This window comes from Bubalus bubalis, chromosome 4, assembly GCF_019923935.1.
Source record: "Bubalus bubalis isolate 160015118507 breed Murrah chromosome 4, NDDB_SH_1, whole genome shotgun sequence".
Lineage (NCBI taxonomy): Eukaryota > Metazoa > Chordata > Mammalia > Artiodactyla > Bovidae > Bubalus > Bubalus bubalis.
The window spans coordinates 3,430,387-3,452,627 of record NC_059160.1 but is presented as its reverse complement, the minus strand read 5'-3'; the positions used below and the strand labels follow the sequence as shown (position 1 = coordinate 3,452,627).

At 46.1% G+C, this 22,241-nt stretch overlaps 1 protein-coding gene across 1 annotated transcript; it reads right to left on the bottom strand.

Annotated features, from left to right (window-relative positions):
• LOC112584369 (polycystic kidney disease and receptor for egg jelly-related protein-like) lies at positions 1-8,350 on the bottom strand. Its single transcript, XM_025282470.3, has one exon. It carries the CDS (start codon positions 7,320-7,322, stop codon positions 354-356), a length of 6,969 nt encoding a protein of 2,322 aa, XP_025138255.3. The 5' UTR covers positions 7,323-8,350; the 3' UTR covers positions 1-353.
• Positions 8,351-22,241: the final 13,891 nt, after the last annotated feature.

Sequence of the window (22,241 nt, the reverse complement as noted above, 5' to 3'; positions counted from 1 at the left end):
CTGCTGCTTCTGACAAGCTGAGATGAGGCTGGGGGCCCTTTCAGCTCCCTCCCCCAAATCTAGGTCTCTAACCCTCTAAACTGCAGTCACTGCCAAAGACAGCAGCTTCTAAGGAAAAGGGAAATGAACCCGGGACTCACAGATGGTCACCCTCCTCTCTCCGCAGAGGCCACGCTGCCCTTGACCCACCTTTCAAGTCCCAAGCGTGGAGGCCCCCGCTGCAGATGCGTCCAGACACGGGGTGCACTGTGAAGAATACGTGGGGGAAACACAACTGAGCCACGAAACGCCCCTCGACCCCAGAAACCGAGCCTTTGGAGGAACCTGCCTGTGGGCCTTGACACTGCCATGGATCACACGACGAGGTAAACCATTTTCTTCCCATTAATGTTTCTGGTCTTCAGCCCCAGGTAGCGGTGGCTGTTCTTCTCTGGCTGCCCATACACCATGTTGATGAAGAACTTGGGCTCGTCTTCCGCCCTGGGCTTGAAGTACAGGCAGCAAAAAGCAGATCTTAGCCGGCGACACAGATAAGTCATGGCTTCCGCCTCTTCTGAGGGCTCCTCGTACACGGGCTGCTTCATTTCCTCATAGGCTGACAAAATCACAGCACGAAATAAGTTGATCAATATGCAGATCATCACCAGCATGAAAGATGAGAGGAAGAGGACCCCAAGAACCCGGTTATTGAAAAATTCCGTGTTCTCAAAAGCTGAGACACAGTAGGAAAATATTGTCTGGGTGGCGTGGATCATGTCACTGTAGTTCCACTCGTGCTGCCCGAACACCAAGTACCCGAATGCCATGAAGACAAAGAAATACACGGACACCACCAATGCCATGTGGCAGATGCCAGGAAGGGCAGTCTGGATGGCCCTCTGAGCCAGACGCACATCGTAAAAGACCCTGGAATACCGGAGCGTCTTCAGGATCGTCAGAAATACCAGGAAACCCAAAATCACCCTCATGGTGTGATCCACTTGAGCCACTACATGAAAGGGAATGAAATCCTCAGGATTTGACAGGTAAGCCCGAACTACACCGATGGCCAAGAAGTGCTTCCTGAAAAAGAGTACGATCCACAAGGTAAAGATACATTTTAGAGCAAAGTTGAGCAAATTATATACACTTTGCAGGTAGGCAGTCCTTTCTTGTGTGATTACATAAACCTCGACAACAGTGTAGGCAAGGAAGAAAATGAAGATGGCCAAGTACAAGTAGTTTTCTGATGAGTCAGCTGAGTTTTTTCTGTTGAAATCAGCGAGCAAGAAGGAGTGCGCATTCAGGCTAGTGTTCACAACACCTAACTGAGAGACCTCGAAGATGACCGAGATGCTGCAGAGGAGACTGATGTCTGGATTGAAGGTGGTCAATTCCACAATCACAGACCACGTCTTCTCATCCAGCCAATGGCTTTTCTGGAGTTCGCTGAGCCTCAGTGTGGAATTAAACTGCTGCTCTGCTGGAAAAAAATAGAAGGCGTATCCTCCTGAGCCATAGGTGTGCAGCAGCCCATAGGAAGAGTACGCCCACCTCTTCTCCGGAGGCCTGTAAGTAAACCCTCTGGTCGTCTTGTCAGTGTCCCGCTTACTAACTCTATTCCATGACCCAGAGTAGTTTTTTGTGTCTTCTGGGTCAATGCCATATTCGGGGTGACAGCGAATCTCTCCTTTGAGGCTGCCCTCCACAAATTTCTTGGCCGGCAGACACATTATCTCTCCAGGTTGCGCCCTCACCTGCCTCATGAGTGGCAGGCCAAGGATTTTAGAGGAGCTGTCAGGGAAAAACGTGGGGTTCGGGTCATTGTGGAGCAGAGGCAACAGCACCCTGTTCAGCCACTGATAGATGTCTTCCAGCCTGGTCACGCCGGCCAGATCCACAGAGAACTGGTCCCGAATAAACTGATTATAGTAAAAGCTGTCAGTGGGGCGTAGGACGGCGACTAGGCTCAGCAAGAGAGCCAGAAAGATGAAGTGAGTGAGGATGTAACTCAGGAACAGGAAAGCTCTTCTCTTGATCCTCTTCTTTCTTTGGAATATCATGATTTCGTCCTGGGTGAGAGGTTGGTACATTCTCGAGTTTCGGAGCTCCCTGACACTCGCCTGGCTCCTTCGCATTTCTTCTGGGTCCTTCCAGGTGTTATGCAGCTTGATCTCAGTGAAGCGATAGTCGCCAATCCACGAAAGGTTTTTACCATACTTGGCCTTACTTGTTCTATAGGCTGAGATCAATATAATTTTAGACATTTGCACTAGAAAGACTGACAGGATGAATGCACAAAATGATGCAAACAGCCATGCTATTGACTTTTTGTAGCTGTAACTGAGTCCATAAAATATGATGAAGAAGGAGGATATACTGCTGATGAGAAAAACCAACACCCAGGCTATACAAATACACCATCGCGGCAGGACAATCCTGGTCTTCTCTTTGAGGGATGCCAAACCTGGATGGGAAGGCTGCTTCTCCACAGAAACATCTGTATTATCTTCAATATTAGGGTTATTAGTGTTTATATTTCTTCCCTGGGTGTGGGAGACCTGGTGTTGTTTTCCAGAGACCCTGCTTTGAGTTCTGGAGATCTTGCTTTCGGTACGGGAGACCTTGCTTTTGATGGGAGAACCCTGGCTTTCTGCTTGCTTGGCCGGGGGCTGTCTTTTAGAGGTGACATTGACAGAAGCCTTGGGTTTCACATGATGTCTCTTAGACACAGGCTTCTGGGAGCTTGCCTTGTCAATTTCATAGGCATGCCAGTTTCCCAATCGTTCTTCCCAGTGCTGGCTTCCTGGCGGTTTCAAAGGATGTTTCCGAGGAGTGACCTCACCTAGAGTCACCTGAGGTCTCCTCTGGGAATACATGAACAAACATGTTATCACTAGTTGCACAGGGAGGGTAATAAAGGCACTTTCCAGTCCGATCACCATCAACTTGATGAACCTCCACCCTTCTGTCTCTCCTTCATTCTCCTTCTCTAGATTGAAGAACATAATATTACACAGAAGCATTGACAACAACATGGCTAAGCAACAGGACAGCCTCTGGAACCTATTGAATGGTGTAGAAATGACAGCAGGAAAAACAGAGAACCACAAGTGGCTTCTCCCCAGCTTGTAACTTAAATCTATGAGGAAAAAGTCCATTTTCTTGAGAGGCTTATCTGGGGGGGTTACTTGAAAGGTTCGATCCAAAGAGGTGTCAATAGAAAGCCATTCTCGGCACATGAAGAGCCAGATGTGTCTGCTGAACAGATTCTCCACTTTAATTCTACTTAAATACCATTCAGGGGATCTGCCCTCGTTGTTGTGCCACACACGGAGGGAATGGATGTCGCCCAAGTCCTTTTTCGTCGCTAGGAGGAAAGTGCAGATGCTTCCTCGGTAGAGAGTCCTAAATTGTGGATGGCTTAAACAGTGCACATCACTGCTACCTTCGGTTCCATGCAGTTGGATAAAGACATTGGCCCTGGTCCCAGAACCACAACGGCTTCCTGTAAAAACAGTAACTAGATAACACACATTATCATAAGGATCGTTATCAAGGAGAACTATCACATGGTTCCTAAGATACTGGTCTGTTTCATCTCTGTGCAAAGCCCAGAATGCAAGGACCAAGTACAACAGCAATATGAGAAGTACCGTGAAGAGGGTCACAAGGTTTGGGGTGACATTCTTGACTGCCTCCACTAGTAAGTCCACAGGGTTAGGGACCAGGATCACCTTGGCCGTCATATAGTGGGTACGCAGGTGAGGGTTGGCCTGTTTGATTATATCCAGCTGCCGTTTGGCCCGCCGTGGGTTCTTGCAGATACAGTGCACTCTTTGCCAAGTGGTCTTCTCTCCCACAACACAGGTATCTTCTCTCCAATCACTCTGGATCCCAGACATGTCCAAGCATTCACTGCTGAAAACAGAAATTCTCACCAACTTGTTATTGGGTTTTAGGACAAAACGAGGTGCCTGTAGAACCACAGCGACGGTGCACTCAGAGGAATCAGTTCGCTGAGCTATGACCTGCACCAGGGCCGCGGGGAGGCAGACCACTCGGGCCTCCTTCACCCTACACTCCGGGTCAAACAGGTCACTCTCGTTGGCAATTGGAGGGAGTTTATGGGGCACCAGGTAGCTGGTCATAAAAGAGTTGGGTGTGATCTCACGGCCCGCGTACACAGACACCGTGAACAAGACGGACACTTCTGTCATGATGTGGATCAACACGTCCCTGCCTGCGGTACTGTCCACAACAAAGCTAAAGGCCCCTGTCGTCTTTGTCGCTGATTCATCCACTGCATAAGGCTCTGAGCCGGGTCCCACCGTGAGATTAACAGTTCCAAAGCTCAGGTTTTTCCTGATGAGGTACACTTCCACTGCTTCAGGTGGGATCTCAATCACGTCACCCGTGGCCTCCACTCCTGTCATTCGGAATCCAACCACCTGGGTCAAAATGTTTTCCCCATAATTTAGCCAAGGGAAAGGGTCATCCGCAAATTCACAAAACATCGTGGAAATCGGAGCGCTGGCAGGCAGACTAGGAACGCTGTTCACATTTAGGCTGGGATAAAAACAATTCTGACAGTGCTTCTGGGTGCTGAAGAACTTGGTGACATTCCACTTTTCGGTTTTCTTGACATACATTTTAAAGTTGGAGGTCCTCAAGGCAGTGGTCTCATTCTCAGGCACTTTCACAGCCAGTACCGTGTCTGCTAGAGATTCAACCACGTGGAAAGGCTCTTCAAAGACTTCATAATGAACCAGCAGTTTCAGGATGTTAGACAAGGTTGTTAATATTCCAGTGCACACACTTTCTATTTGCTCAGAAGAAATGCTCTTATCTCTCTGATGACTATCTTGGAGGGCTTGGCTTGCTTGCCAAGTCCTCACTGTGGCCAGTTTCTGAGAGAATGCACTGATCTCAGAGGTTTTCTCTGTTAATTTAGTAATAGTCATGACCACCTGGCTAATATTCACCAAAGTGTTTATAGGAAGAATGAGGGTCTGATTGAAAAGGTGTTCTCGGAGTTTAATTTTGTCAGCTTGAAGACTTGCGTCAGTTTTCATGCTATTCAAGACAGAGGCTACTATGTATATTAAATAACTTGCATTTAGAAAATCCTGCTGTTGAAGCAAAGTAGACAGGGAGGAATTTGGTCCCATGGTGAAGTTGGATAACTCCTCCAGCACAGTTGTTGATGACTTTACGTCAGTGGGAGGCCGCACAGTGGCGTAAAAGTTCACCTGAGAAAAAGCTCCCAGAGAGGTATTATATGCCTGAGCAATTATTTTCAAGGCATAATGACTGTCCAACACACCAACAGGGAGAAAGGAAGGGGGCGATGTGGAATTCTTTCCCAAATACAGGATGGATCCAAAGTTATTCTCTTTCAAAGAACTGATCTCACCAAAACCATGTACATCAGGAACTATTATTTTATATGTAAGAACAATGTTCTTATGCTTGAAATGAGTACAAATGACAACAAACTGAGTAATGAAGGAAATTCCTTTTTCTGGAACAATTTTGCAGTCTGTGCTTATAGGGACATGGTGAATAATGAAAGGATATCTTAAGACCAAGGTGACTCCACTCCACGTTGCTGCATTGAGAGAAATCCAAAACTTATCTTCCCTGAAATGCCAGAAAGCGAAAGCTTTTATAGACACATAAGCACCATTCCGTCCTGTTGAAGTTTGCCCCGTCCAGTCAAATGGCACCTCCTGACCTGAAGACGTCAGAATGGACCACCGATAGACATCTCGGCCTGCCGTACAGCCTGTGCAGTCCAGAGACAACGAGAACCTCTCCGATAAAACCAGAACCTGGTCACAATTTTCAACGCAGGAAACGCTTGGTACCGGCTCTCCCTGAAGCACGTGCACCGTTGCATCAGCAAAGGCTGACCTGCTGGTCTTCTGGATCACCAGTCTGAAAAAACATACACGGCCGCCTTGAAGCGTTTCTGGAGAAAGTGTGAGAATAGGACCAGAGGCCCATGTCCACTTGAGATCAACCTGCTCTGGGAGACAAACTTCCTTGCTTATCACTGTTATGTTTTCTCCATCATAGTTTCTTGAGTCTGTGGTACAGTACCAGAGAAACTTAAGTCTCTCTTTCTCTAGAGGGTCTGTTTCCTCTGGATCAGAAGACATATTTCCATTGAGAGTCACCCCATCTGTGAAATTAATTGTGATGTTGGAAGGCCCTGAAATAACAGCATTCAGGGGACGTCTAAAAATGACGACATAGATGCTGTCTGAGTCGTTCTTCCCTGGAACCTGGGGATCCCGCGTTCTGACAACCACCGAGAAATTAAACAGATACACCCCCCAAGGTAAAGAATACGGGGGTATAGTCACCACGAAGAAACCTCTACTAAACTTGACCGGTGGCTTTTCCAGAGGTTTAGTCCAGTCAGGCACGGCCCCTACATAAGGAACAGCATAGATAGACCAACCCCGATAATAGTACTCCTGGATGGGACAGAAGAGGACGACTGTCGCATTGAAGGTGTCGCCCATGTCCCTGGTCAGTCGCACTGGTTTATCGTCGTTCCTATTTATCCTCACGGGGTCCAATCTACAAGGCCCCGGTCGGAATACCTGACAGGACACGGAGGACTCTGTGGGTTCTGAGCTGTTCGGGCTGACAGCTTCCAAGACGACCGGGGTGGGCCCGTCCGTGGGACACTCGGTTCGGGCCACGAATCCCGGGTAGGAGCGCCGGCCGCGGTGCAGAGCCCGACGGGGCAACGCGCGGCTCTCAGCGGCCGCGGGCCCGAGCAGCCGGAGGCGGAAGGTCCACTCCAGAGGCCCGAGCGAGCGCGGCAGGCGGGACAGCCAGCGCAGGGAGAGCCGGCCGCCGGGCGCGGACAGCTGCAGGTCCACCGGCGCGGGCGCGGCGGCGGCGGTGGCGCGGCGGGCGCGCAGCTGGACGTGCGCGCGGAGGCAGCGCGGCGCGAGGCTCGGGGGCCGCCCGGCCGGCAGGCAGAGGCCGCGGCGGCCGCTCAGGAAGATGCCGCCGCCCGGGGCCGCGCGGGCCCGGAGGCTGACGCGGGCGCGGCCGGCCCCAAGGCCGCCAAAGCCTGCGCCCCGCTCCCCGGGGGCCCGGGAGGCCCTGACCGAGCGGAGCGCGGCCTGCGGCTGCCGCGCCTGAACGAGGGCCCGGGTCTCGGACGGGGCACGCCGGGCCGCGGCGGGCGTCGGGACGGGGAGGTCTCGGGACGGCGAGCCGGGCGCCTGCGCGGGAGCCGCGGGCAGAGGCCGGCGGCCGAGCCCACAGCCCAGGCCCAGGCCCAGGCCCAGGAGCAGGAGAGCCGGCCCGGGCCCCATGGCAGCGCCCGGTGCGAGCCGCGTCGGAGGCGCAGGGCGGAGAGCCAACGGACACGGCGCGTCGGGCGCGGGGCGGCTGGGCGCGGGCCGGGGTCACGGCGGGCGTGGGGTTCGGGGGCCACGGTGGCCTGGGGTCAGCGTGGTCAGTGGGGTTCCTGCGGCCCAGGAAATCAGTCGTTTAATCTCCCCTCGTTGGGTCTGACCTGTCAATTCAAGTTACACTTTCACTTACAGAGTCTTAGAGTTTCTGTAAAAATCCTCACAGTTATTGATTTGTAATTGAGTTTTGTTATGGTCACAGACTATTCTGTGCGATCCTTTACCTTTTTGAACGAGTTGAGACTTGTGTAAGTCTACCGTGTGGTCTGTCTTGAGTCCATCTGTGTGTTCCATGTCACTTGAAAAGAATGTGTATTCTACTGTCCTCTGTTTGGGAGTCAAAACAAGAAGGGTGGTGCTGTTCCTTAGATCTATATCTTTTCTGCAGTTTTTTCTAGTTGTAGCAAATTGCTGAGAGACGATGATAGTCTCTCTTACTGTAACCATGGAATTGTCTATTTCATTCTCTAATTCTGTTAACTTTTGCTTCCTGTATTTTGGAGCGCCAATTATTAGGTAGGTACACAATTGTGGTTATGTCTTTTTCGCTGAATTCTCTCCATTTAATCATTCAGTTCAGTCAGTCAGTCATGTCTGACTATTTGTGATCTCATGGGCTGCAGCATGCCAGGCTTCCGTTCCCATCACCAACTCTAGGAGCTTACTGAAATTCCTGTCCATAGAGTCAGTGATGCCATCCAACCATCTCATCCTATTATCATTATGATGTGTTTATCTTTTGTGACAGTCTTTGAGTTTCTCCTTTGCCTGTTAAAAAAATAGCCACATTATATGTCAATTATATCTCAATAAAACAGGGCGGTGGGGGGGATTCATGTAAAATAAAACGCTCACACTCGCCTTCTCATGCATATTGTCTCTGTGGCATTTGTTTTCTTCATTCATTTACTTTCAACTTATTTACGTCTTTATAAGTAGTGTTTTACAGGCCACATGTAATAGAGTTTTACTCTTTTCTCTCCTCCTTCAACGTCTGCCTTTTCTGAGCTTTTAGAGCATCGACCCTGCACATTCTTTGCAGGGCCTAGTGATGTAACTGCGGTGCTTGGTCCCCTGATGGAAAGAGCCAGCTCATTGCAAAAGACCCCGCTGCTGGGAAAGATTGAAGGCAAGAGAAGGGAGGGCAGAGGATGAGATGGTTAGACTGCATCACTGACTCAATGTGTATGAATCTGAACAAACTCTGGCAGACAGTCTAGGACAGAGGAGCCTGGCGAGGTGCCATCTGTGGGGTGGCAAAGAATAGTACAGGACTTAGCCAGTGAACGACAACAGCCAAACACCATTTTCATTTGGTGTAATTACTCTCAGCATTTCATGTAGTTACTGTTATTATTTCAGTGTATATACTTTGTCAAAGTACAGCTGATTCTCAGTGTTGTAGGTGCACAGCAGCATGACTTGGGTGTACACATATAAAAATATTATTTTTGAAATTATTTTCCATAGTTTATTACAAGATATTGACTAAAGTTCCCTATGCTATACAGTAAACCTTTGTTGCTTGTTGCTTATCTATTTTTAATTAGAAATCTAGCATTCTATTCATGCTAAGTCAAACAAGTGAAATCAAAATGTGATAATTTTTTTATTAGGCAAATTTATTTATTAGGCAAAAACTATCTCAGTCAAAACTTGTAAGTTTTCCAAAATATATGTTCAGTTCAGTTCAGTCACTCAGTCATGTCCGACTCTTTTCGACCTCATGAATTGCAGCACGCCAGGCCTCCCTGTCTATCACCAACTCCCAGAGTTCACCCAAACTCACGTGCATCGAGTCAGTGATGCCATCCAGCCATCTCATCTTCTGTCATCCCCTTCTCCTCCTGCCCTCAATCCCTCCCAGCATCAGAGTCTTTTCCAATGAGTCAACTCTTTGCATGAGGTGGCCAAAGTATTGGAGTTTCAGCTTCAGCATCATTCCTTCCAATGAACACCCAGGACTGATCTCCTTTAGGATGGACTGGGTGGATCTCCTTGCAGTCCAAGGGACTCTCAAGAGTCTTCTCCAACACTACAGCTCAAAAGCATCAATTCTTCAGCACTCAGCTTTCTTCATACATAATTTTATATATATATATATATATATATATATATACACACACACACACAAAAGCTTTTCTACTAGATAAAGGCTTGAGAAAAAAACATCAAAAGAAAAAACAGAGATGAAAAAATTGAAAAACATAAACTAAATGAGATAAAAGCACTAAATATGAAATAAAAAAAGTGAAGCAACTAGATAAAAGTAAAGGATCATCATATACTGTAGTTGTTTTTAAACATGACTGCTCATTAGAAACATTTCTGGAGCTCTGGGGAAAAAAAGGCAATACCTGACCATTTGCATTTTTCAAAAAATTTCAAGATATTTCTGATATGCATCTGAATTTTTAAAAGTGATGACAAGTTTTTCTATTAGATCCTAATTTTGGTGATATAGAGTTCTATTATTTTTCTCTTGAGCACTTATCACATAATGGTATTTGGTGAGCAATAGCTATATAATCACAACTGCAAAAGATGTTTATCAGTTTTCAAAATCAATAGCCAGACCAAAAAAAAAAAAAGATAATTATAATTGCAATCCATAACGGGAACATTATTAAGTTAACAATATAAAATAATTAGATACAGTTCGTGGGTGGGTCAAGCAGAGTGATGTGGTTAAGTGGAAGTACATACAGGAACATGTTTTCATCCACAGCCACTCTGTGTCTTTTGGTTGATGCGTTTAATCCATTTACATTTAAGGTAATTATCAATATGTATGTCCCTATACAAGGCCAAAGGCAAGTTTGGCCTTGGAGTACAAAATGAAGCAAGGCAAAGGCTAACAGAGTTTTGCCAAGAGAATGTACTAGTCATAGCAAACACACTCTTCCAACAACACAGGAGCCATCTACACATGGACATCACCAGATGCTCAATACTGAAATTAGACTGATTATATTCTTTGCAGCCAAAGATGGAGAAGCTCTATACAGTCAACAGAAACCAGACAGGAGCTGTTCATGCTTCATATCATGAACTCCTTATTGCCAAATTCAAACTTAAATTGAAGAAAATGGGGAAAACCACTAGACCATTCCGATATGACCTAAATCAAATTCCTTATGATTATACAGTGGAAGTGACAAATAGATTCAAGGGATTAGAGCTGATAGATAAAGTCCATAGAGAACTATGGACGGAGGTTCATGACATTATACAGGAGGCAGTGATCAAGACCATCCCCAAGAAAAAGAAATGCAAAAAGGAAAAATGGTTGTCTGAGGAGGCTTTACAAATAGCTCTGAAAAGAAAAGCAAAAGGCAAAGGAGAAAAGGAAAGATCCGAATGCAGAGTTCCAAAGAATAGCAAGGAGAGAAAAGAAAGCTTTCGTCACTGATCAATGCAAAGAAATAGAGGAAAACAATAGAATGGGAAAGACTAGAAATCTCTTCAAGAAAATTAGAGATACCAAGGAAATACTGCATGCAAAGATGGGCACAATAAAGGACAGAAATGGTATGGACCTAACATAAGCAGAAGATATTAAGAAGAGATGGCAAGAATACACAGAAGAACTGTACAAAAAAGATCTTCATGACCCAGATAATCACAGTGGTGTGATCACTCACCTAGAGCCAGACATCCTGGAATGTGAAGTCAAGCGGGCCTTAGGAAGCATCACTATGAGTGAAGGTAGCGGCGGTGATGGAATTCCAGCTGAGTTAAAGTGCTGCACTCAATATGCCAGCCAATTTGGAAAACCCAGCAGTGGCCGCAGGACTGGAAAAGGTCAGTTTTTACTCTAATCCTAAAGAAGGACAATGCCAAAGAATGCTCAAACTACTGCACAATTGCACTCATCTCACATGCTAGCAAAGTAATGCTCAAAATTCTCCAAGCCAGGCTCCAACAGTACGTGAACCGAGAATGTCCAGATGGTCAAGCTGGATTTAGAAAAAGAGGAACCAGATACCAAACTGCCAACATTTGTTGGATCATAGAAAAAGCAAGAGAGTTCCAGAAAAACATCTATTGACTAGGCCAAAGCCTTTGACTGTGTGGATCACAACAAACTGGAAATTTCTGAAAGAGATGGGAATACCAGACCACCTGACCTGCCTCCTGAGAAATCTGTATGCAGGTCAAGAGGCAGCAGTTAGAATCGGACATGGTCAACAGATTGGTTCCAAATTGAGAAAGGAGTATGTCAAGGCTGTATATTGTCACCCTGCTTATTTGACTTATATGCAGAGTACATCATGTGAAATGCCGGGCTGGATAAAGCACAAGGTGGAATCAAGATTGCTGGGAGAAATATCAATAACCTCAGATATGCAGATGACACCACCCTTAAGGCAGAAAGTGAAGAGGACCTGAAGAGCCTCTTCATGAAAGTGAAAGAGGAGAGGGAAAAAGTTGGCTTAAAACTCAACATTCAGAAAACTAAGATCATGGCATCTGGTCCCATCAGTTCATGGCAAATAGATGGGGAACCAATGGAAACAGTGACAGCCTTTATTCTCTTGGGCTCCAAAATCACTGCAGATCTTGACTGCAGCCATGAAATTAAAAGACAGTTGCTCCTTGGAAGAAAAGCTATGACCAACCTAGATGGCATATAAAAAGCCAGAGACATTACTTTGCCGACAAACATCCACCTAGTCAAAGCTATGGTTTTCTCAATAGTCATATATGGATGTGAGAGTTGGACCATAAAGAAAGCTGAGCACTGAAGAATGGATGCTTTTGAACTGTGGTGTTGGAGAAGACTCTTGAGAGTCCCTTGGACTGCAAGGAGATCCAACCAGTCCATCCTAAAGGAAATCAGTCCTGAATATTCATTGGAAGGACTGATGCTGAAGCTGAAATTCCAGTATTTTGGCCAGCTGATGAGAAGAGCTGACTCCTTGGAAAAGACCCTGATGCTGGGAAAGATTGAAGGCGGGAGGAGAAGGGGACAACAGAGATGAGACTGTTGGATGGCAATACTGACTCAATGGACATGTGTTTGAGTAAGCTCCAGGAGTTGGTGGTGGACAGGGAGGTCTGCGTGCTGCAATCCATGGGGTCTCAATGAGTCGGACACGACTGAGCGACTGAACTGTACTGAAGTGATGACCCTATTACCATTTTGTTATTGTTTTGGGTTTATTTTCTGTAATGCGTTTCCTTCTCTTGTGTTTCCTGCCTAGAGAAGTTCCTTTGGCATTTGTTGTAATGCTGGTTTGGTGGTGCTAAATTCTCTTAACTTTCGCTCATGTGGAAAGCTTTTGATTTCTCCATCACATGTAAAGGAGAGTCTTGCTGGGTAGAGTATTCTTCGTTGCAGGGTCTTCCCTCTCATCACTGTAATATATCATTTTATCAGACTTTCCCTTCTGACTTGTAGAGTTTCTGTTGAGAAATCAGCGGATGGCCTGGTGGGAGCTCCCTTTTGTGTTGTCATTTCTCACTTGTTGCTTTAAATATTTTATCTATGTCTTTAATTTTTGTCAGTTTGATTAGTATGTGTCTCAGTGTGTTCCTCCTTGGCTTTATTCTGCCTCGGACTCTCTGTGCTTCCTGGACTTGGTTGATTATTTCCTTTCCAATGCTAGGGAAGTTTTCAGCTATTATCTCTTACAATATTTCCTGAAGTCCTTTCTCTCTCTCTTCTCCCTGTGGGACCCCTATAATGTGAATGTTGTTGCATTCAATGTTGTCCCAGACATCTCTTAGGCTATCTTCATTTCTTTTCATTCTTTTTTTCTATATGCTGTACCGTGGCAGTGATTTCCATGATTCTGGTCTCCAGGTCATTTATCCATCCTTCCACTTCAGTTATTCTGCTACTGATTTCATCTAGTATATTATTCATCTCTCTTTGTTCTTTAGTTCTTCTAGGTCTTTGGTAAACATTTCTAAACTCATCTCAATCTTTGTCTCCATTCTGTTCCCAAGATCCTAGATCATTGTGAATATCATTATTCTGAATTCTTTTACAGGAAGGTTGCCTATCTCCCCTTCATTTAGTTGTTTTTCTGGGGTTTTATCTTGTCTCTTCATATGGGACATAACTTTCTGCTTTTTCATCATGACTGAAAGTGAAAGTGAAAGGAGCTAAGTCATATCTGACTCTTTGTGACCCCATGGACAGCAGCACGCCAGGCCTTCCTGTTCATCACCAACTCCTGGAGTTCACCCAAACTCATGTCCATCAAGTCGGTGATGCCATCCAACCGTCTCATCCTCTGCTGTCCCCTTCTCCTCCTGCCCTCAATCTTTCCCAGCATCAGGGTCTTTTCAAATGAGTCGGTTCTTCGCATCAGGTGGCCAAAGTATTGGAGTTTCAGCTTCAGCGTCAGTCCTTCCAATGAATATTCAGGACTGATTTCCTTTAGGATGGACTGGTTGGATCTCCTTCCTGTCCAAGGGACTTTCAAGAGTCTTCTCCAATATCGCAGTTCAAAAAAGCATCAATTCTTTGGTGCTCAGCCTTCTTTATGGTCCAGCTCTCACATCCATACATGACTACTAGAAAAACCATAGATTTGACTATGACTATACAGTCCGTGGAATTCTCCAGGCCAGAATACTTGAGTGGGTAGCCTTTCCCTTCTCTAGGGGATCTTCCTAATCCAGGTACCAAATCCAGGTCTCTCGCATTGCAGGTGGATTCTTTACCAGGTGAACCACAGAGGAAGCCCAGGAATCCCTTATCCAGTGGATCTGTCCGACCCAGGAATCAACCTGGGGTCTCCTGCACTGCAGGCAGATTATTTACCAACTGAGCTGTCAGGGAAGCCTTTCATCTTGATTAACTTTCTGTAATATGGTTTTTGATTTAACTACTGTCAGACTGTCCTTCTTCTTGCTTTTTCTGTTTGCCCTCTGATGGATGAGGCTGAGAGGCTTGTGTAAGCTTCTTGATGGGAGGAACTGGCCATGGGAAAAACTGGGCCTTGCTTGATAAAGCTTGAATCTTATTATCTACTGATGGGTGGAGTTGCACTCTCTCCCTGGTAGTTATTTGGTCTGAGGCAACCCAGCACTGGGATCTACAACTTCTCAGTCAGTTCAGTTGCTCAGTTGTGTCCGACTCTTTGTGACCCCATGGATTGCAGCAGTCCAGGCCTCCCTGTCCATCACCAACTCCTGGAGTTTACCCAAATTAATGTCCATTAAGTTGTGATGCCATCCAACCTTCTCATCCTCTGTTATCCCCTTCTCCTCCTGCCTTCAATCTTTCTCAGCATCAGGTCTTTTCCAATGAGTCAGTTCTTTGCTTCGGGGGGTCAAAGTATTGGAGTTTCAGCTTCAGCATCAGTCCTTCCAATGAATATTCAGGACTGATTTCCTTTAGGATGGACTGGTTGGATCTCCTTGCAGTCCAAGGGACTCTCAAGAGTCTTCTCCAACACCACAGTTCAAAAGCATCCATTCTTCAGTGCTCAGCTTTCTTTATGGTCCAACTCTCACATCCATATATGACTATTGAGAAAACCATAGCTTTGACTAGATGGACCTTTGTTGGCAAAGTAATGTCTCTGGTTTTTAATATGCCATCTTAGGTTGGTCATAACTTTCCTTCCAAAGAGTAAGCATCTTTTAATTTTATGGTTCAGTCAAGATCTGCAGTGATTTTGGAGCCCAAGAGAATAAAGGCTGTCACTGTTTCCATTGGTTCCCCATCTATTTGCCATGAACTGATGGGACCAGATGCCATGATCTTAGTTTTCTGAATGTTGAGTTTTAAGCCAACTTTTTCCCTCTCCTCTTTCACTTTCATGAAGAGGCTCTTCAGTTCCTCCTCACTTTCTGCCATAAGGGTGGTGTCACCTGCATATCTGAAGTTATTGATATTTAACCCAGCAATCTTGATTTCACCTTGTGCTTCTTCCAGCCCAGAGTTTCTCATGATGTACTCTGCATATACATTAAATAAGCAGGGTGACAATATATATCCCTGATGTACTCCTTTCCTGATTTGGAACCAGTCTATTGTTCCATTTCCAGTCCTAACTGTTGCTTCCTGACCTGCAGACAGGTTTCTCAAGAGGCAGGTCAGGTGGTCTGGTATGCCCATCTCTTTCAGAATTTTCCACAGTTTGTTGTGATCCACACAGTCAAAGGCTTTGGTGTAGTCAATAAAGCAGAAGTAGATGTTTTTCTGGAACTCTCTTGCTTTTTTGATGATCCAACAAATGTTGGCAATTTGATCTCTGGTTCCTCTGCCTTTTCTAAATCCAGCTTGAACATCTGGAAGTTCAGGGTTCACATACTATTGAAGCCTGGGTCAGAGAATTTTGAGCATGACTTTGCTAGCATGTGAGATGAGTGCAATTGTGCGGTAGTTTGAGCATTCTTTGCCATTGCCCTTCTTTGGGATTGAAGTGAAAACTGACTTTTGCAATCCTGTGGCCACTGCTGAGTTTTCCAAATTGGCTGGCATATCAAGTGCAGCACTTTCACAGCATCATCTCTTAGAATTTGAAATACCTCAACTGGAATTCCATCACCTCCAGTAGCTTTGTTCGTAGTGATGCTTCCTAAGGCTCACTTACCTTCGCATACCAGGATGTCTGGCTCTAGGTGAGTGATCACACCTTTGTGGTTATCTGGGTCGTGAAGATCTTTTTTGTATAGTTCTTCTGTGTATTCTTACCACCTCTTCTTAATATCTTCTGCTTCTGTTAGGTCCATACCATTTCTGTTCTTGTGCTCATCTTCTCCTGAAATGTTCCCTTGGTATCTCTAATTTTCTTGAAGAGATCTCTAGTCTTTCCCATTCTATTGTTTTCCTCTATTTCTTTGCATTGATCACTGAGGAGGCTTTCTTATCTCTCCTTGCTATTCTTTGGAACTCTGCTTTCAAATGGGTATATCTTTCCTTTTCTCCTTTGCCTTTGGCTTCTCTTCTTTTCACAGCTATTTGTAAGGCCTCCTCAGACAACCATTTTTCCTTTCTTTCTCTTGGGGATGGTCTTGATCACTGCCTCCTGTATAATGTCACGAACCTCCGTCCATAGTTCTTCATGCACTCTATCTGATCTGATCCCTTGAATCTATTTCTCACTTCCACTGTATAATCATAAGGGATTTGATTTAGGTCATACCTGAATGGTCTAGTGGTTTTCCCTACTTTCCTCAATTTCAGTCTGAATTTGGCAATAAGGAGTTCATGATCTGAGCCACAGTCAGCTCCTGGTCTTGTTTTGCTGACTGTATAGAGCTTCTCCATCTTTGGCTGCAAAGAATATAATCAATCTGATTTTGGTGTTAACCATCTGGTGATGTCCATGCTTAGAGTCTTCTCTTGGGTTCAGAGTGTGTTCACTATGACCAGTGCATTCTCTTGGCAAAACTGTTTTAGCCTTTGCCCTGCTTCATTCTGTACTCCAAGGTCAAATTTAACTGTTACTGCAGGTTCTTGAAGTTCTACTTTTGCATTCCAGTCCCCTATAATGGAAAGGACATCTTTTTTGGGTGTTAGTGCTAGAAAGTCTTGTAGGTCTTCATAGAATTCTTCAGCTTCTTCAGCATTGCTGGTCAGGGCATAGGCTTGGATTACCATGATATTGAATGGTTTCCCTTGGAAATGATCATTCTGTCATTTTTGAGATTGCATCCAAGTGCTGCATTTCAAACTCTTTTGCTGACTATGATGGCTACTCCATTTCTTCTAAGGGATTCCTGCGCACAGTAGTAGATATAATGGTCATCTGAGTTAAATTCATTTTGCTTCACTGATTCCTAAAATGTCGATGTTTACTCTTGCCATCTCCTGTTTGACCACTTCCAATTTGCCTTGATTCATGGACCTAACATTCCAGGTTCCTATGCAATATTGCTCTTTACAGCATCGGACTTCACTTCTATCACCAGTTGCATCCCCAACTGGGTATTGTTTTTGCTTTGGCTCCGTCTCTTCATTCTTTCTGGAGTTATTTCTCCACTGATCTCCGTTAGCATATTGGGCACCTACCAACCTGGGGATTTCATCTTTAAGTGTCCTATTTTTTACCTTTCCATGCTGTTCATGGAGTTCTCAAGGCAAGAAAGCTGAAGTGGTTTGCCATTCCCTTCTCCAGTGGACCACATTCTGTCAGACCTTTCCACCTTGACACGTCCATCTCAGGTGGCCCCACATGGCATGGCTCATAGTTCCACTGACTTAGACAAGGCTGTGGTCCATGTGACCATACTGGTTAGTTTTCTCTGATTGTGGTTTTCAGGCTGTCTGCCTTCTGATAGAGAAGGATAGGAGGCTTATGGAAGCTTCCTGATGGGAGAGACTGAGGGGGAAAGGTCTTGTTCTGACGGTGAGGCCATCCTCAGTACAGTTCAGTCACTCAATCGTGTCCGACTCTGCAACCCCATGAATTGTAGCACACTAGGCCTCCCTGCCCTTTATCGAGCCCATCTTTGCATGAAATGTTCCCTTGGTATCTCTAATTTTCTTGAAGAGATCTCTAGTCTTTCCCATTCTGTTGTTTCCCTCTATTTCTTTGCATTGATTGCTGAGGAAGGCTTTCTTATCTCTTCTTGCTATTCTTTGGAACTCTGCATTCAGATGCTTATAATTTCCCTTTTCTCCTTTGCTTTTCAGTTCTCCTCTTTTCACATCCATTTGTAAGGCCTCCCCAGACAGCCATTTTGCTTTTTTGCATTTCTTTTCCATGGGGATGGTCTTGATCCCTGTCTCCTGTACAACGTCAGGAACCTCCATCCATAGTTCATCAGGCACTCTATCTATCAGATCTTGTCCCTTGAATCTACTTGTCACTTCCACTGTATAATCATAAGGGATTTGATTTAGGTCATACCTGAATGGTCTAGTGGTTTTCCCTACTTTCCTCAATTTCAGTCTGAATTTGGCAATAAGGAGTTTATGATCTGAGCCACAGTCAGCTCCTGGTCTTGTTTCTGCTGACTGTATAGAGCTTCTCCATCTTTGGCTGCAAAGAATATAATCAATCTGATTTCGGTGTTGACCATCTGGTGATGTTCATGTGTAGAGTCTTCTCTTGTGTTGTTGGAAGAGGGTGTTTGCTATGACCAGTGCATTTTCTTGGCAAAACTCTATTAGCCTTTGCCCTGCTTCATTCCGTATTCCAAGGCCAAATTTGCCTGTTACTCCAGGTGTTTCTTGACTTCCTACTTTTGCATTCCAGTCCCCTATAATGAAAAGGACATCTTTTTTGGGTGTTAGTTCTAAAATGTCTTGTAGGTCTTCATAGAACAGTTCAACTTCAGCTTCTTCAGAGTTACTGGTTAGGGCATAGACTTGGATTACTGTGATATTGAATGGTTTGCCTTGGAAATGAACAGAGATCATTCTATCCTTTTTGAGATTGCTTCCAAGTACTGCATTTTGGACTCTTTTGTTGACCATGATGGCTGCTCCATTTCTTCTGAGGGATTCCTGCCCTCAGTAGTAGATATAATGGTCATCTGAGTTAAATTCACCCATGCGTCCATTTTAGTTCGCTGATTCCTAGAATTTTGACATTCACTCTTGCCATCTCTTGTTTGACCGCTTCCAATTTGCCCTGATTCATGGGCCTGACATTCCAGGTTCCTATGCAATATTGCTCTTTACCGTATCAGACCTTGCTTCTATCACCAGTCACATCCACAGCTGGGTATTGTTTTTGCTTTGGCTCCATCCCTTCATTCTTTTTTTTTTTTTTTTTCATCCCTTCATTCTTTCTGAAGTTATTTCTCCACTGATCTCCAGTAGCATATTGGGCACCTACTGACCTGGGGAGTTCCTCTTTCAGTGTCCTATCATTTTGCCTTTTCAACTGTTCATGGGGTTCTCAAGGCAAGAATACTGAAGTGGTTTGCCATTCCCTTCTCCAGTGGACCACAGTCTGTCAGACCTCTCCACCATGACCCACCCATCTTGGTGGCCCCACAGGGCATGGTTTAGTTTCATTGAGTTAGACAAGGCCGTAGTCCATGTGATTAGATTTATTAGTTTTCTGAAATTATGGTTTCAGTGTATCTGCCCTCTGATGCCCTCTTGCAACACCTACCATCTTACTTGGGTTTCTATTACCTTGGACGAGGGTTATCTCCTCACCGCCACCCCTCCTGACATTGAACGTGGAGTAGCTCCTCTCGGCCCCCCGGCGCCCACACAGCCACTGCTCCTTGGACGTGGGGTAGCTCCTCCTGGCCGTTAAGGAGAAGGAAGGGTTAAGGAGAGGAAAGAGAGAGGTAAGGGGAGAGAGGCCAATAAAGTCTCTTGCTCCTTACTGGTCGGGGCACTCTGGCCAGTTGTTTACGTCAGGAGGAGACCAGGGACAAAAGGGTCCCAGTTGCAGCCTCTGGGTCTGGTCCATTGGCAGGCAAGCTGGCCCCTGAGTACCCCGAGTGATCAGGATGTCAGTCTCAGCAAAGAAGAGTCCCCACCGGAGTCACCAAGAGTCCTCACCAGGCCATCCTCAGTAAATCTTTAATCCAATTTTCTGTTGATGGATGGAGTTGTATACCCTCCCTGTTATTTACCTGGGGCCAAACTATGGTGGAGGTGATGAAGATAATGGCACCTTCAAAAGGTCCCATGCAGGCACTGCCACACTCTGTGCCCCCGACCCTGCAGCAGGCCACCGCCGACCCACGCCTCCACCAGCGACTCCTGGACACTCACGGGCCAGTCTGGGTCAGTCTCTTGTGGGGTCACTGCTCCTTTCTCCTGGGTCCTGGTGCGCACAAGGTTCTGCTTGTGCCTTCCAAGAGTCTGTTTCCGCAGTCCTGTGTAAATTCTGGCAGCTCTATGGTGGGGTTAATGGCGACTTCCTCCAAGAGGGCTTATGCCATACCCAGGTCTGCTGCACCCAGAGCTCCTGCCCCTGTGGAGTCCACTGCTGACCCGTACCTCCACAGGAGACACTCAAACACAGTTCTGTCTCAGTCTCCGTGGGGTCTCTGGTCCTGGTGCACACAAAGTATGTTTGAGCCTTCTGAGCATGTCTGGCGGGTATGGGGTTTGATTCTAAGCATGAATTTGCCCCTCCTACCACCTTGCTGGGGCTTCTCCTTTGCCTTGGACGTGGGGTATCTCTTCACGTGGGGTATCTCTTCACGTGGGGTATCTCTTGTAGCCACTCCAGCACCACCACAAGCTCTGTGGTAGGGTTAACAGTGAATTCCAAGGGGCTTTCCGCCAATGGCCCTGTGGTGGCCCACGCCTCCAGGAGGCCCCCAGTACTAGGAGGTACTTTTGGTTCACTCTCCTGTGGGGTCACTGCTCTCATCTGGGTCTGGGTGCAGGCGAAATGTTGTTTGTGTCCTCCAAGACTGGAGTCTCTGCTTCCCCCAGCCTTCTGGAAGTCCTATAATCAAATCTTGCTGGCCCTCAAGGCCAGATTCCCTGGGGATTCCCAGTCCCTTTACCAGATCCTGAGGCTGGCAAGCCTGACATGGAGTTCAAATCCTTCAAAACAGTGTGAGAACTTCTTTGGGATTATTATTCTCCAGTCTGTGGGTCACCCACCCAGTGGGTATAGGATTTGGTTTTATCTTGATTGCACCCCTCCTACCACATCACTGCAGTTCCTTCTTTGTCTTTAGATATAGGGTATCTTTTTTTGGTGGGTTCCAGCATCCTTCTATTTCCAGAAAATAGAAGCTATTTGTTGTGGCAAATAGCTGCCACAACAGCTAGTTGCAATGTTGGTACTTTTGCAGGAGGAGATGAGCCCGCATCCTTCTACTCTGCCATCTTGAAGCAGATCATGTAATGACTGACGTGTCTGGACTTAGATGTGTCACCTAATTACTTGTTTTCTTATTATCCCTGATTATTCCTATTTATATCTCATTTTTTTCCCTTTTCATTCTCCCTTAATTCATTTAACTATAGTTATTTCATACAGGCTTCACAAGCAGCTACACGATACCCAGTATTTTCCTAGGCATCAGCCCTAGGCTTAGTTCCCATAAAACTTCCATTATAATGGGGTAAAAGACAATAAAAAATAATCCAACCATGACATACCATGTGAGATTTTACTGTGAAAAGCGATATGAAGACAAATAAGGCAGGTACAGAGATAAGAATGACAGTGAAGTGGGGAATCAAGGAAGGCCTCTTTGAGGAGATGCCCTCTGAGCCAACAGATCAGCGTAAAATGAGGGAGCATGGCTCACACAGAGCTAGGGAAGGGCATAACTAGGGCAGGGAACTGTAAGTACAAATGCAGGGAGGCAGGAAGGAGACAAGGTTAGTAGTGGGGCCTGAGTAAGCAGAGAGGAGAGGAGGTGGTAGGAGATGTCATTGGCGAGACGGCCAATGACCAGAGCAAGCTGGGTCTCAGAGACCATGGTCGTGTATTTGAATTTTATCTCAAGTGGGTTGGGGAAGTGTTTGAGGGTTTTGAGCGGGGAAGGGCCTGATCTGATTTCCAGGTTGGAAGCATCCTCCTGCTGTGAGGGAGATAGATTGTAGGTGGACAGGATTGAAAGTACAGGGGCCTCTTAGGCGGGGTCCAGGGAAACCAAAGGCACGGGCCTGTCTGCTGCAAGAGCACTCGGTATGCGAGTGAGCTGGTCCTGACTCAGTTGGGGTTAGTGGCCGTGGAGGTGGTGAGCTGTGGGGAATTCAGAAAAGATGCACGTGCTGATGCATTGGCTGTCAGAAGACAGACTACATGATTTTCAGGGCCCCGTGCAAAGTCAAAATGTAGGAACCCTGTTCAAAGATGGTCAAGAATTTCAAGATGACCACAGCAGAGCTTCAAAGCAAGCATGGGGTCCTTCTAAGTGTGAGGCCCTGTGCAACTATCCAGGCCACACCCAGGACAGAGGCATCCAGGC